Source organism: Panthera leo, chromosome A1, assembly GCF_018350215.1.
Source record: "Panthera leo isolate Ple1 chromosome A1, P.leo_Ple1_pat1.1, whole genome shotgun sequence".
In the NCBI taxonomy this organism is placed as follows: domain Eukaryota; kingdom Metazoa; phylum Chordata; class Mammalia; order Carnivora; family Felidae; genus Panthera; species Panthera leo.
The window spans coordinates 116064405-116080394 of NC_056679.1; the positions used below are offsets into that span (position 1 = coordinate 116064405).

General features: G+C 44.1%; 1 protein-coding gene across 5 annotated transcripts in view; it reads right to left on the reverse strand.

Annotated features, from left to right (window-relative positions):
• The window catches only part of NRG2 (neuregulin 2), a 184866-nt gene extending 169121 nt beyond the window's left edge, over positions 1 to 15745 (reverse strand). For all 5 annotated transcript variants that reach the window (XM_042936866.1, XM_042936857.1, XM_042936849.1 and 2 more), the window contains exon 1: positions 15016 to 15745. In XM_042936866.1, coding sequence (XP_042792800.1) covers positions 15016 to 15745 — 730 coding nt within the window. The remainder of the gene's footprint in view (positions 1 to 15015) is intronic.
• Positions 15746 to 15990: the final 245 nt, after the last annotated feature.

Consider the following 15990-nt stretch of genomic DNA (forward strand, 5'->3'; position numbering starts at 1 on the left):
CAACATAGGATATGGTAAGGGGATAATGAACTCGGTTTGAGGCATTTTGAATAGTATCCTTTGTTAGGACCTCAGCAAAATCAAAAGCAATGTCTCAAAGAATCTTTGCAACAGACAAAAGGCCCTTAATGATCTTAAGGTCATGCCTCCAGGTCCTTTCCAATCAAGAATAGGGATTCCACTAATCTCAAGGGTGTTGTCCCACAGCAGCCCACAGGGAGCTCAAGGTAGAGACAACTCATCTTGGTAAGATTTGAGGTGTGGCTTTTGTCTAACATAGTGAACCCTGATAAGATTCATAGGCAGACCACACATTTTTAAAAAGAAGTGTACTAGCAAGAACACTGCCTAAAGGGGGCCAAGCACTACAAAATAAAAAGGCTTTAGACCCCCCAAACATCTACAGGTAGGAAGTAGACTGAGTGTGCTATATATAGTTTTAATTTTCTATATAGTATGATGTTTTGACATCTTAAAAAACCCTTTCTGTCTGGAGCGACTGCACCAGTCAGGGCTAGCCACTACTTAGAAATAGCAAAAGACTGTGTCAAGACTATGCCTTTGACATGCAAACTAACCACTTCAGAGCCATACTCTTCTACCTTCCCCTTAATCATCCCAGGACCAGGTACCAGGCAAGCAGGTACCACCCTTATAGCTTAGAGTCCACCAAAACTATTCAAACCAGCCAATCCTAAATAATTCACCCTGTCCTGGGTCTCTATTCCCAAGGAAATCCCAATAAAGTCTCTGGCCTAATACTTTCTGCACTTTTCTGTCTTCTGTCACCTGCCCCAACGCAGGCATTTTTTTTCTGTGACCCTATGTGGCATGTGGTGAGCCCTTCTCTAGGACCTGTGAGTATAGTAACCTTTGTCTTTTTGTGCCTCTCCTGTGTCTTCTCTTGTGGCTGCATCTGACTGACCATCACTTGAAAGAACGCTGAGTAAAGTCCTTGGCTGCAAACACAGGCCATGTTTTATGGAAAAGGAAGGATAATTTAGAGGGCAAAACCAGGAGCCTTTAGGGTAGAACCAAGAATAGTAGAGAATCATTCCCAGACAGTAGGACTGAGCCTACTCACATGCCAGGCTGGATTTCAGAATTGCTAATGGACTAGTGGCTTCGGTTGCCCCTCTTCCAAATGGGAACATCTACCTTAGATAGAAGGCCAAGGAGACATGACAGCTAAATGTGATGTGAGATTCTAGATTGGATCCTGGACTAGGAAAAGGCCATTAGTAAGACAATTGGCAACATTTGAATAAGGTCTATAGATTAGTTAATAGTATTGCATCTGGGGGGCCTGGGGGCTCAGTTGGTTAAGCGTCTGACTGTTGGTTTCAGCTTAGGTCATGATCTCACATTTTGTGGGGTCGAGCCCTGCGTTGGGCTCCACTTTGACAGCATGGGGCCTGCTTGGGATTCGTTCTCTCCCTCTCTCTGACCCTCTGCTTGCTCACTTTCTCTCTTTCTCTCTCTCAAAATAAATAAATAAGCTTTAAAAAATAGTATTACGTCAATACTATTATTCATTTCCTGGTGTTGATAATTTTGCATGGTTGTATAATTTGGGGAAGCTGGGCAAAGGAGAGTCTTTGTTCTTTTTGCAACTTTCTTGCACATTTTGAATTATCTCAAAACTTAAAAATAAAGTCACTTCAAAATGTTTAAGTATTACCAATTTCTAAAAAGGGGCAACTATGGCAGTTACCCTACATCAATCCCAGCATTGTAGGGCAGTGGGGGGGGGGGGGTTGAGGGGAGTCAGATAAATTGTTCCTATAGTTCACTTCTTCAAGTCAGGAGGAACAATACTCAAGTTGTTGTACCTAAGGAACTGCTTTAGAGAAGCATCATCTGCACATACACTTGATTAAGAGGATGAGATCCTGGACCCTGAGCCTGAGTCTAAGCCTGAGTCTGGTACCATAATAGACGAGCCTTTTTGAAGGAGTAAGATTTGGGGTGAGGATGAGTGTATTTTTCATATAAATGGTTTGTGACCAGAAAGCAGACTGTAGTGGTTTCAAAACATATCCACAAAGTCTTTGACAATCCTTCCACCAAGAAACAGTCTAATTCTGCTCCCCTTGAACCTGGTCAGGGCTTAGTAACTAACTCTCTTCTAACAAACAGAATGTGGCAGAAGTGACTTCTGAGGCTAGATCATAAAAGACAACTCAGCTTTTGCCTGGCCCTCTCTTGGGATGCTCCCAGGTAAGGTCCCTGGCCCATAACCCCAGCTAAGCTCCCAGATGAGAACGGCCAGCAATGGCTTCTAGACATGTCAAGAGGAAACTTTGAAGTGACCCAGTCTCTGCTACTGTCTGACTGTTCAGCCACCATGTGACCAAAAATTACATGAAAGATGCTAACCTCCTAGCTGAGCCCAGTCAATCCCCAGGACTTTGAGAAATAATGACAACTGTCGCTGTTGGAAGCCACTTCATTTTGGGGTGATTTCTTATGCAGTAATAGATACCTGAAACAATGTGCCACAGGCAGGTGGAAACTGGGACTCAGAAAAATTAAGCGACTTTCCCCAAGCTCACATAGCTAGTAAGGAACAGAGCCGGGATTTTAATAAATATCAGTCTGAATTCCAAACTGTTTTCTTTCCACTAACAACAGACATGTCAAAAACAGTAATTGTGGCTAGCCTGCATCGAAGGTTTCCTCCAAGCAGGCAATTTTCTAAGCACTTTATGTGGAGTAACTCACTGAAACCTGACCCCAACGTCACGTGGTAGGTGTTATTATTAGCCCCATGTTATAGTTGGGGAACCGGGGGCAAAAAGAGGTTAATGAATTTGCCCAAAGTGATACAGCTAGTAAGTCACAGAGCCAAGATTCACCCTTCAAAGTTGGCTCTGGAGCATGCAGTCTTAACCACTATGTGATATATAGTTGAAACTTTCTTTTTCTTTTCTTTTCTTTCTTTCTTTCTTTTTAATGTTTATTTATTTTTGAGAGAGAGAGCATGAGAGCAAGCTGGGTAGGGGCAGAGAGAGGGAGACAGAGAATCTGAAGTGGGCTCTGTGCTGACAGCAGAGAGCCCTATGCAGGGCTCAAACTCATGAACCGTGAGATCACGACCGGAGCTGAAGTCAGATGCTTAACCGACTGAGCCACCCAGGCGCCCTAATATAGTTGAAACTTTAGAACAGACTACATACATTGAGAAGAGAACCAGGGACAGCCCCTTAGGAGCTGTATCCTTATAAGACAGTCAGAAGAAGACCCAGTGATGGAAAAACATGAGAGGGATGTAAGAGGGGAAGGAACCAAACACTATGTGTACAACATCGCTGGAGGAACCCATGGCAGGGTCCACAAAGCAGCTTCAGTCTTTAAAGGTGAGTGGGTCAGTAGCAATCCAGACATGACCCCTTCCCCAAATTCACAGTTGTCAGTAACAAACTCTTCCAACGCAAGTGATCTTTGAACCGTAGAAGAGAGAGTAACATTCACCCTCTGAGACGGGAACAGAAGCAGCACTATTGCCCTTTTCTACTTTGCTCTTACAATGACAACATTCACCCCTCCTCTGGACTGACTAGGTGGTTACTTAACTTCAGAGATGAGAAAAGTCAACTTGTGTACTTACTTTAAAAAAATATGGTTTGTGAGCTTGGCCCAGTGAAGACCATCAAACCAACTAGGACCTTTTATGCACTTGATGTGATTGATTCCTTCACAGACTGAATCTAAAACCAATGCCTTTAACGTTTACTTCTGTACAATAAGCTCTGGGCCTAAGGCTCATTCACCAGAGGCCCTGAGGCTGTGATACCACACAGAAGAATCAAGGAGCCCATGTTCAGTGTGGGCAAAGTAGAAGTGGGGCGGGAGGGTGGCAGTGGGAACTGGCAGAGGTGAAAACAATATTCCCAGGGGAACTAGTCTCAGCTCCAGCTCCCATTTGCCCTCTCAGATGAGAGCATAACACGCACAGCAGAAACCTACTCAGATAATTTGCATAATGAGAAACAAAGACAGGAAGCCCCTCCCAATCTGGGGGCCCTCCATGTGCCTCCTTCAACCTACAAGTTAGATTCTTTCCCATTGGCAAGAAGTTTCTCTCAGAGGTGGTAATGTTTTGCTTGGCCCACAGCATGACTACCTGACTCCACATCCTAGGTTCTTCTCAGTATTGGCCTGAATCATTTGGGCCGAGCCCTGGGAGTGCCATCTTCAAGGATGACTGTCAGTACTTGGCCAAGACACTTTAACATACACGTTACTAGGAGGCCCCATGCATGTCACCAGCCTTTTTGGAAAAAGCATTCCCTTTTGAAAATGACACTTGCAAGTATGGGAGAGGCTTTCTTGGAAAAACCCCATGTTTTGTCCAAAAGAACTGGACCTGAAACTCCACCAGATTTGTCATATGTGATTCCTCCCTCACCGGTCCCTATCCCAGGCCTTGTTCATTATCTTCTCATTAGGCCCATCAGTCCTAACGTCCAAAAAAGCATTGGAAAGTTTGCACTAGAAATTTCCGGCAACTTCTCTGGTTCTTGGGAATGGGGGCTGAGGAGTGGCACTTACAATGATGACAAAAGCAGGTGTGACAGCAGACCCAAGCAAGGAGCACCAAGGGCTCTCAGAAGCGAGGAGCACCAACAGGTTCTCAGAAATGAACCCACATGAATGGACTACGAAAAGGAAACCAACTAAGAGGAAGCTGCCTTTGGAAGCCCCAGTGTCCTTTGAAAGAAGCTCTTCCCTTGTGGGCTTTAGTTTCACTCTGTGACAATTGGATCATGTTGTGGGCTGAGACTTGTTTCTTCCTTTTTAAAAATTCTTCTTTTTATTATTTTCCCTCTGAAATCCAATCAACCAATGACAATACTGGGAAAGTTGCACTGGCTACAGCCTTGCTATTCTTTTTCTCACTCCGTGGTAGGAAGTGAGACATGACAGAGCTCCTTAATCTATCTGTTCCATCCTGACTGGTAAATAAACTCTCCTCTCTGAAACCAAATTTATTCCAAAAGAGAGTCATCAATCAGGCAGTGCTTGTGATATTCATCACTGGCCTAAGCAACTGTGGTGAGGTACTCTGCTGAGATTATACTTATGGCCACAGGTACCAGTGGGAGGGATTGACTTGAGGAAGCCGCGTGCCATAGCCCTGTGCAAAGTGATGACTAGTGATCCTTTGGCACTCTGAGCTAGAAGAGAAAAACCCTCTTGAGACCCACCCCCAGCCCCCCGCCCAAAACATCAGCCAAGCAGATGTGGAAAAAAATGGTAATGGTATTTCAAGGAAATGGTAAAGGATGAACATGCCAGCAGGGCTCCTGGGTGGCTCAGCTGGTTGAGTGTCTGACTTTGGCTCAGTTCATGATCTCATGGTTGGTGAGTCTGAGCCCCACATTGGGCTCTGTGCTGACAGTGCAGACAGAGCCTGCTTGGGATCCTCTGTCTCCCTCTCTCTGCCCCTTCCCTGCTCATGCTTGCGCTCACGCACACTCTCTCTCTGTCTCAAGCTAAATAAATAAACTGAAAAAAAAAAAAAAAAAAAGGATGAACATGCCAAAGAGAGACATGAAGAAACACTGAGTTTCCCCTCCCCAACCTTTTAGGAAACAACTGTGATCTAAGAACCAGTCCTAGCCTTCAGAAGCCCTCAAGCTGCCTACTAGGCAGAGAGGTACAACAACTTGTAATTTGTGGTCTCCGCTTACTACAGATGACGCCTGGTCATGCCTCTTAGTTCTTAAAATATTCAGCCTGAAGCATGAACATGTCAAAGTAACTGAGTGAAACTGGACATTCCAGTGAGAAACCCAAGTGGGGAACATCCTAAAAAGTCATATGGCAAGTGAAACTGGAGAATTTTTTTGCAGAATGCCAACTAACCAAAAGACAGAAAGGAAACACAAGCCAAAATATTAACACGTGTGAGGAAAACCACCTAGTCATAATTCTAAAACTCAAGAAAAGAGAATTACCTGCAAGAAAACGAAGATGCTATAGATTACAAAGGGGAAGAAAAGTGAACAGAAATATAACTGAGAACCCAAATTCTGCCCTTTATCAAAATGTCTGAAAATACTTTCTATGATTGGTCTAGTCTGAGTTGTCATTTGAAGAACCTTGAAATTTGTCTAGGGCAAAAGTGGCCAGTAGAGAAAGCAAAAAGGATCCACTCACTCCCTTCTTTCTTGGCAATAGCCATTAATCAAATATTTGTCGTATGTTAACTTACCTCCCCCAAAGATCTTACAATCAGGCGAATAGATAAGATACTGACCCATCAAAAGGTAGTCAAGAATGCATGACATTAAATGATACGTGTCATATGCATGGTACAGGTCATAAATACTAAAACTCTAAGAAAATAATAAGGAATACTTGAGGTTGGGGATGTGTGGTCAGCCCAGGATCTGAGGGTTAATAATAGCCAAAAAATATTTAGAGGAAGAAGGCAAGGTGAGGAATCTTTGTCCTACAAACATTTAAGGATCTACGATTCATACTTTCATCAGGTTCCACACATTAATCAATTAAGGAAAATTAAACCCCCAAAACTCCAAAAATGCCCCCTGTTACATGACCACACCTGGGCAGCCCCTAGATCCACACCAACTCAGTGCAGAATCAAGGAAAGACAGAATATGAATAGTGTAGTGTGAAAGCATCCCCAATGCTGGAAGCCCCCAAATCAAAGCAGGATGAGTCAGGGATCTGCTCTTTTTGGGCGGGGGGAAAAAAGAAAAGACACTGTCAGCCATTTTCCAGGGACTTTCAGCAGCTCCTCCTAATAACAGCTAAAACCAGTGATAGTCAAAGAGCAGGCCTGGCAGGACTCCAGAACCTGGACCCCACAAGCATGTTGCGATTTTGAAATGCACATTTTGGAGTATGGATCTCAGTCATTGTCATCCTATTTGTGAAACAGAGAAAAGCAGTATCTATCTGTGGGCTTCTCAGAATATTGATCAACAGAGATCCATGGATACATCAAGACTGATGGCCTTGTTGGGACCTCCGTAGAACCAGCATGAACTTCCCTACAGAGAGACCACACACATAATCCCTTCTCTTCTCATCACCTCAACCAGCCCTACCCAGTGACTCTGTATTGAGATAAATAGGGACATCTGGGTTAAAAATACAGTGCTTAGTGAAAATCTCCCCCTTGCCTGCCTGCAGTCTGCTTCTAGAACTGAAAATTTTCACTTATTAGTTGTCCTGCTCACATTGATCTAATAAGATTTAGTTAATAAGTAATATTTTTTAACATTTATTATTGGGTGCTGTGCTAATCATTCTACATGTATTATCTCATTTAATACAGCTATCCTATTAAGTGCTATCACTATCCCCATTTTATAGGAAAGTAATTTGCCCAACATCACTGAGTTTGAAAATGTAGAAGATGGTTTCCAAACCCAGGTCTGTTTGGTTGTAAAGCCCAAATTCTTAGTCATTATACCATACTTAGTAGAATTTTTATTTTTTTAAAGGAAGGGCATCTATGAAAAACTTTCAGCTAACATCATACTTAATGGTGAAGGTCTGAATGCTTTCCACCACGACTAGAACAAAGATGTTTGTTCTCACCACTTTTATTCAACATTGTCCTTGGCAGTGCTAGCCGGTGGAATAAGGAAAGAAAAAGAAATAAAGGCAAACAGGTTAGAAAGTAAAAAGTAAAACTGTCTTTTCTTCACTGACAACATAGTCATGTACACAGAGAAAACTCCTTAAGAAATCTACCCAAAAAAGTTACTAGGAATAATCAGTGAATTTATTAAGGTCACAGGATACGAAATCAATATTTTAAAAATTATCATCCTGTATGCTAGCAATTAATAACTGGAAAACAAAAGTAAACAAAAATACCCTTCACAGTAGCATCCAGAAAACCTGAAATACTTAGGGATAAATTTAACAAAATACGTGCAAGACCCATTCACCGATGACCACAAAACATTACTGAACTGCTCTTAACGTTCAAATACTACTTGCGTGATTGCAAATAAAGTCTTCAGCCTAGCATTCAAAACAGGTGAAAATGTGACCCTCATCTCCCTCTCCAGACCCTTTCTCCAGTTCTCCTTTTCATTCTGGTTATTTTGCATACTACAAATATGCCCCTCTGCTGAAGAGAATGGTGGCTCTCTCTGCATGAAATCCATGTAGTCAATCGATTGGTCTCTATCTCTAAACCACCCCTACCTCAACTATCCCTGGCTATTAGAATCCCATCTCAAACTACTTCTCCAAGAAACTTTCTTTAATCCTCTAACTGAATATGATCTTCTTTTCCTCTAAGATGCTTCCCCTGCTCCCAAAAGCACTATGCTGGTATCTTACGGCATTTATCATATTCTGGATTGAACTGCTGCTCTATCTTTGTACTTCCAGACTGTAAACTCCTTGATGACAGGAACTGTGTCTGATATAACTACCCAGAAAGTACCTAGTTCTTTACACAGAGCACACATATAAGTATTTGTTGAAGCAAGCATTTGAAAGATGGAATTGAAACCAAGCTCTCTTAGTAATACAACCTCAAGAATACCAAAATGTATCACTGTCACAATCGAATTAATGATGTCCTGACTGTCCTGGGGACTGAACCAGGTATTTAGCCATGTGGTGACTTTCCTCTCACTCAGTTCTGAGGAATGTGAGCTCAGTTTGTCTTCTGTTAGTCGGACCAATAGCAAGATCAAGACCAAGTAAAACATCCTAGCCTAGAGGACAAAGACAGATCCCCAGTCTGAATAAACAGATCAGTGAGGGAAAGAGGAGGGGGGAAACCGATGTCATCAGCACAAGGCAGGAAATCTATGAAGACAAAAGAGAAGCACTAAAGATTCTGTTTCTGAAAAAAGGATAAAAAGCGACCTGAACGTCACATCTTGGGGGGCTGTGTTGCTGTAGTATACGGAAGTCTCTCGGATACCTGTGCCTCTGCCACTCTGGACACATCTGCAAGGGTAAATGGACTATTAACTGCCTCCAGACCACCCCAGGAGGCAAGCAGCATGGCCAGGTCCTGAGCAGAGGCACAGGGAGGAGCTAACAGGCTCTGTCCCAGAGAAGGTCCCTGGAGAGGTAACTTGGCTCTCACTGCAAGTACAGAGTGGGAAGGGAATGTTACTGTACAATGGAGCTCATATACCACACTTGGCTAGAGGCAACTCGCCAGAGGAAGAAGGCTCCTTAACTGAGCCTCATTTATAATTATCGAAAAACATCACCGCTGATTAACAGCAAATGCTCTTAGTCAACATGAATCTCTGTCTTTTGACCCCAGATTGGCAAGAGCTCCAAGCTCTTTGCCTGAGTACAGCATGTCCTCTTTCAAGTCATCCTGATGCCTTTTAGTCACCCTCCGGGCTCCTACAGTTGCTATAGCCTAACATGGAGCTCTAGTTCACCAAAGATTTACCTGTGTGCACTGATGTTTTTAAAGGAGGCTAATTTCACAGACTTGTCATAATTTAGCACTTCCACTGGTTAATTCACTTACTTTCCCCAGTTTTCCAACGTGTTGCCTATATCATCTCTTGAAATTCATAAACTGACTTTATTTATAAGTGCTAATTCCAATAAGAGAGTAGGAGGGAAGATTAATTCACTAGAAACAAGACAAAAATCCCCATTTCACATACCTTTGAAAATCTGGGGGGAGTTTTTTACTTTTGGTTCAAATTATACTGCCACCACTTCAGACCTTGAAAAGAAAGACCCCAGAACAAGTTGTTGAAGACTGCACAGGGGAAACTTCATTGATATTAACATTCCTTTTCCAAATCAATGTGCGGAATTACCAAATGCCACTAAACCAGAAGGATTGAGAGGGTTAAAAACTTCCACTGTTGGATTTCCATATTTGTTTTTTGCTTACGTATTCGAGTGGCAATTCCCCGATCCTCTGAAATCTCAACACTACGTTCAAATTGGTTATCTTAAACGTACTTCAAAATAGTATTCAAGTGGCTAGTCCTAGAATTTACCAATTGTACAGGAATACAGTCAAAATCAAACTCTTCATTAACAGCTGAAATCTTCGACTTGGCTTCTAAATGAAAATCAAAGCAATCATGCACTGTAGAGTTTTCTCTTTCCACATATGGAATCATGTGATTTCTCACACGGATTCTGTTGTGAGATTATCAAGAGTGTGAAACAGTAGGAATTGCGGTACCGGCAGAGCTATGGCTCTAAAGCTCAGTGGCAAATCTCTGCATCTCTCCTTTGAGCGTCCCAATTAAGATTCATCACAAAATTCACTGTCACAGAAAACTTCTTAAAGGCAAAGTATCTGGAAAACAATTTGGGATTTTCATTCCTGACCCAAGGGTTATATCTGCGAGGTAGGGTAGTGAATATATATATATATATATATATATATATATATATATATAAACACACAATATATATAGGGTAGTGAATATATATATATATATAAACACACTATATATATATATATATATATATAAACACACTATATATATATATATATATATATATATATATATATATATATATGGCTTGGGAAGAAGTTCCCATAATACTGACTTACTGGCAAAATTAACATTCTCCATCTTTTAAGAGAAAAACATGGCTTCTTTGACAAACATTTTACTTTTGGAGAAGTACACATTTCAAGAATATGTCATTTTTCAATTGCCTTAGGAACAGGTAGCTTAGAGGGAGACTTTTCACCACGTTTTTTTTTTTTTTTTTTTTAAAGCCCAACATGAGCCTTGAACTCACAATCCTGAGATCAAGACCTGAGCTGAGATTAAGCGTCAGACACCAGGCACCCCATTCACCATATATTTGTATGTACTTTCTGGAATAAGGCATATAAATATTTTACATATTCAAAAAGCTAAATACAATTTTATAAGGAAAAAAGCTATTGATGCATTTACTATTAGGAAATAAAATGGAAATGTCCTAGATAATAAAAGACGGTAAAGAGGATTGGAACCAAGAAGTTAGTCACCTAGTTAGTTAATCCGCCACCCTCTCTAGTTCCCAAGATATTTGTTAGCTCAAACTGTTAGTTGTTTTATTTTAGTTGTTTTATTTTCGTTGAAACAGGAGGGTGAGGGAGTGGTGATCTATTCTCCAAAAAGAAAAAAAAAGAGGGTCCTCTCCAGCAAGACCTTTATTCTTGACACTGCTCAAATCCCATTAACACTAATCAGCACAGTGATTAAGCACATTGTGGTTAAGTACTCTAGTTGATAACTACTCCTTTGGAAAAAAGGTTCCCATAGCGACAGGTAAAGGCTATCATCAAATTCAGCTTTTGAGACTTGGTGTCACAGATCAGAGTTAAGATTGTTTTAGTATTAATCTGGAGGCTTGCTTTTTTAACTTCACTTGACTTCATTCATTCAAAAGACCCTTAGGAGAGTCCCTCTATAAACCAGCACAGTACCAACATCAGGGACCAGGAGAGGTAGGAGAAGGACCTCATAGATAAAATATGATTCCCACCGCCAAGAATTACAATCTGCTATGGAAAGCAGCCACTGAAAGAACGAATGACTTTATGATAGTAATGCTACCCCTAAATCTATAACCAAGCCTTGTCCTTACCACCATGGATGGTCAGTTTCTAGTCTAGTTTCACTTTCCCATCTTCAAGCTGCAGCACAGCTGGGTTTCCAGCTGGCTGGGGAAGAAAAGATTCTTTAAATAAACAGCATTTTAAAAATATGCAGTCACTTTTGCTTTACCAAATTTTGTGAACCACCTTCCCCTAACATGTGAATCTGGATGTCAAATTAATTAAAAACTATTTGAAAGAATGTAAAGTGCTCCAGGAATACACCGTTTCCATCTTTAACAACAAAGAACACTACACATTGGAAGAAAACTGCAAGTCAGAAAGTTCCAAAGGAAGAATGATCTTTTTTTTTTTTTTTTTGGTAACACATCGGCTGTGTCTATTCAACAAGGAAACAGCTTAAAAGCATATACATAGGAAAACAACAAGATAGGGTGTGATTATACCAAAATATATGCAACCATTGTTAAAAATGCAGGCCCGTTTGCAGAACAGGATGCCTTGTACAGAGCTGCTAATCTCTAAGACTCCTTTCTAACTCTTTTTCATCTCCTTTCCACAGAAGGCATAGAAAACACCTCATGTATGCAATCTTAGAAATGCAAAGATTTTACTCAACTCTTTACCACCAGAGGTAGTAATTTTGGATGAATGATACACATGAGATCTATAAAAATACCCCTCTGACACATACTGTTATTGCAGCCAGATTTCACATGCTTCAAATCGATATTCTACAGTTGCGGTGAAATTAGCCATTATGAGGACCTTCTAGAAAGGGTCCAGTATGACCCCTCACTGATGCTACTGAGACATTTGCTAACTTTTAAGCTCAGTATCACTCTATATGGTATATTATCGCAAAGTCCTGGCCCACCAAAACACACCTTTCTAGATGATCTCCCCAGGAACCATACCTCTCTGAATCCAGACACATTCAGAGCTGGAACTGGCTAAACAAAGTAACAATTCAACCACAGTTGCTCAATATAACGGCCATGATGACAGTTTCTGAGTGCCAGTTTCCCTATTTTGCAATGGGCAGATCTGCTCCAAGGAGAAAATGTTCCCAATGACCCTGTGGCCTAGAGGGCTTTCTTTAGAGACAGAAAACAGAAAATGAATTTGTTAGTTATTTCCTGCTGAACACAAGGAAGGTGTTGTGGTTAGTTAGGATGATTTTGTTTCCTTATTTAATATACCATCACCAGTGCACGCTTTCTGCTTTCTTTAACCCCGTAGTCGAAAATAGGAAAATGTAGTCTATGCTCTTCTGCCACACGATCACCAGTTCCACAAGTTTCCTCTCGCAAATATGTCCTTTAATTTCTAATCCCCTTGTATAAAGCCCCCCTCCCGAACTGACCCAGATCTATATGTTATCAACTCAAAGCAAAAATATTTGCATTTCTGAAGTGTTTACTTCCATGCTCATTCCTGCTCCTTGACAATTTGCAGTGTGGGAGAGCCTTCTCCTTAGCACGGATTGCAGTATCTTCTGGGCACTATACTACCCATGCCATTTCAATCATATGAGGTGATCATAAGCTCAAAGCAGACAACATTTCTGACCTCCAAATCCTTCCTGATCACACATTCAACTATTAAACTCTTAAACTCTCACTAAAACGAACAAGGCATAATTGTCAGGAGGGAAGGAGTAAAGGAGGAGGAGGAAGACAGGGGATTACCTGACAATCACCATTGGGTCTCAGTGGACCAGACTAGGGATTATGTGGTGATGTGCCCTGTGCATATTCAGGAGCAACTCACCGAAAACCAAAACAGAAGCTGTCCTTGGACAAGGTTCAATAAATGTTTTTACTATCTATTTCCCACTGCACAATACAGATCCACAGCTCCCCACTGGGTCTCAGATAAAATACTTAACAATAAAAAATTAACTGGTCTCAACTTGTCATCATAAAACATTTAAGACATTAAAGAGCAGTCAACAAAATTCCTCAGAACAATGTCAGAGAGAGAAACTGCTGTTACCACCAAAGTTTTTCCCTCCTTATTAAGATACTTCAAGATTCTTCTGATCAAAGTGATCACTGTTCAACATAATGCCTGGATATACTACCACCACTAAATTAAAATTTGTCTCCTGAAGGACGGCAGCGGGGGCGGGGGCGGGGGGGGGGGGTGCTGGTAAGAGGAGGAAAGCTTCCAAAAGTCAAAGGCATTGATCTAGAAAGATAAGGGCAGCAAAACCTCCTATGAGCTGTTACACATTCTTTGCTTCTCAAAGCCTATCTAGAACCAATTGGTAAACTGGTAAACAAGCCAACTTCGATGGCCATCCAGGACATCTGTCACAATTCAGTGATTACACAGCTCAGAGTCACACAGCAAGCACCAAATTCAGCCTTACTTGGGACAAAATGAAACCCCAATATGAATAAGCACAAGATAAGCTAACACCAAATACTCCAGTATGGGGCCGATTTGGTTTGAAATACCTTACTGAGAAGTATTGGGTGCAGGGATAAGAAACAAAAGCTCTTAAACTGATATTTCTTTGACTTTTGTCATGGGAGACCTCCACTCCCACCTACAGAGACCTACAGATTTCAGTGTTTTGTTTCCAGTCACCTGCGTTCCTGTGCAGCGCCCAAAACCATGAAGATGAGAGACGCAGTCAACACATCCTGCCAGTAAGATGTCAGAGCTTGAACTTACAGCATTCAGCAGAAGTAAGTTACTCTCTTTCACTGTCATCACCATCAACAGACCTAGTGAAATCTCCCAGAAACAGCCAAGAGAGGTGTCTGCTCGATGGTCCTGGACGTTAAGAGAAAGCATGCTAACTGCTTAGCAAAGACGGGCAATCACAATGGAGAAAACACCCGAGCCACATGGAGGACGGAAAACAGTAGCATAAAAAGTCCAACTCTGTCTGCGCCAGCGGTGTGGATGAGCAGAACCCGGAGCCCAGGAGAGGAAGGAGGGGGCGGGGGCCATCATTCCCTAGGAGAACTTGTAAGCGGAGGCCTTCACAAGCTGGGAGTCTGCCCGGCTGCTCCTGCAGACCCTCTCCAGCCTGAGCAAGGCAGGCCCATGGGAGCAGAGCGGGCAAGGCCTCCGAGGGTCACTCCTGACTCACTGAGCCTCGGGCCAGCACCGCCCGGACTTCTCCGTTTTTCCTGCCGCTACTGGGCTATGATGGCAGCTTTCCAGCTCCACTTGCCATACATCAGCCGCAGATCGCTGCTGGCACAGGCCAGCGCCTTCCCCCGCCCCCCACCCCTGGCACACTTTGAGCCCGATCCTCCTTCTCCCCAACCCCAACCCCCTCACCCACCCGTGCCAGGCGCCCTGCCCAGGGGCGGCCCCACCCCCCAGTAGCCCGCCGCTGCCAGGCCTGGGCACCTGCAGCACCTCTCCGCCCCACCCCCATTCTCTACCACCTCTCCCCTCCCCCCTTTCTCTAGCAGAGGGAGGGGGCGACTCACCGCAGTCAGTGCACAGGATCTTGCCCACCTCTTTCTTGAGGTTTTTGCCGTTGGTGTCGATGGGGGCAAAGGCCGTCTTAAACACTAAGGGCTGCTCCGTGGGCTCCAGGAAAAAGATGTAGCGCTGGTTCCTTTCTAGCGGCGCACAGGAGCCCACGCTGATCACCTGCTCGCGCTGCAGACCCCCGCTCCGGAGCGGCCACTTGTCCAGCACCTTTACCAGCGCCACCCGACCCGAGGCGGGCGGCTCTCGGGTGCTGTTGGAGCTGGAGCCGCCGGCCGGGGCTAACCCCTGTACCTTGCCCTCCACCACCACGGGTGCCTTATACGCCTGGTCCTGCACCGACTTGAGGCTAGGCGAGTAGCAGGCGAGCGACACACCGAAGAGCAGCATGGAGAAGCCGGGGGCCGGGTCGCGCCTCATGCCGCCGGCGGCTGCGGCTCGAGAGCGGGCGGCGGCTCTCCGGGCTGCGGGGCTGCGGGGCTGCGGCTGTTGCGGCGGCCGCGGCTCTGGGGGCGCAGCGGGACGGGAGATGCTGCTGTTGCTGCTGCTGCTGCTCCTGCTGCTGCTCTTGCTGCTGCTGCTGCTGCTGCTCCTCTCGCTGCTGCCGCTGCTGCTGCCGCTGCTGCTGCTGCTGCTGCCGCTGCTGCTGCTGCTGTCGCTGTAGCTGCTGCACCGAGCCTTCTCCAGTGGCGGCGGCGGCAGCGCTGAGCAGCAAACCTGCCGCATCTGGCCAGGCCATTTGGGGGGCTCCGCCGCTCCGCCGCCGCCGCCTTGGGAGGGGAAACAGAGCCCGCTAGAAAACCGGAAACAGCGTAACGTTAGCGCCTCGTAGCCCTCCACCGGCAGCCCGGGGAGGCGGCCCAGCTAGGGCAGGGGGCAGGCGGCAAGCGGGCCGCGATGCGCAGCGCGGAGCCGCGCGGCGCTCCCACCCTGCGCGCCAGGACCTGGAGGAGGATGCGGAGAATAGGACG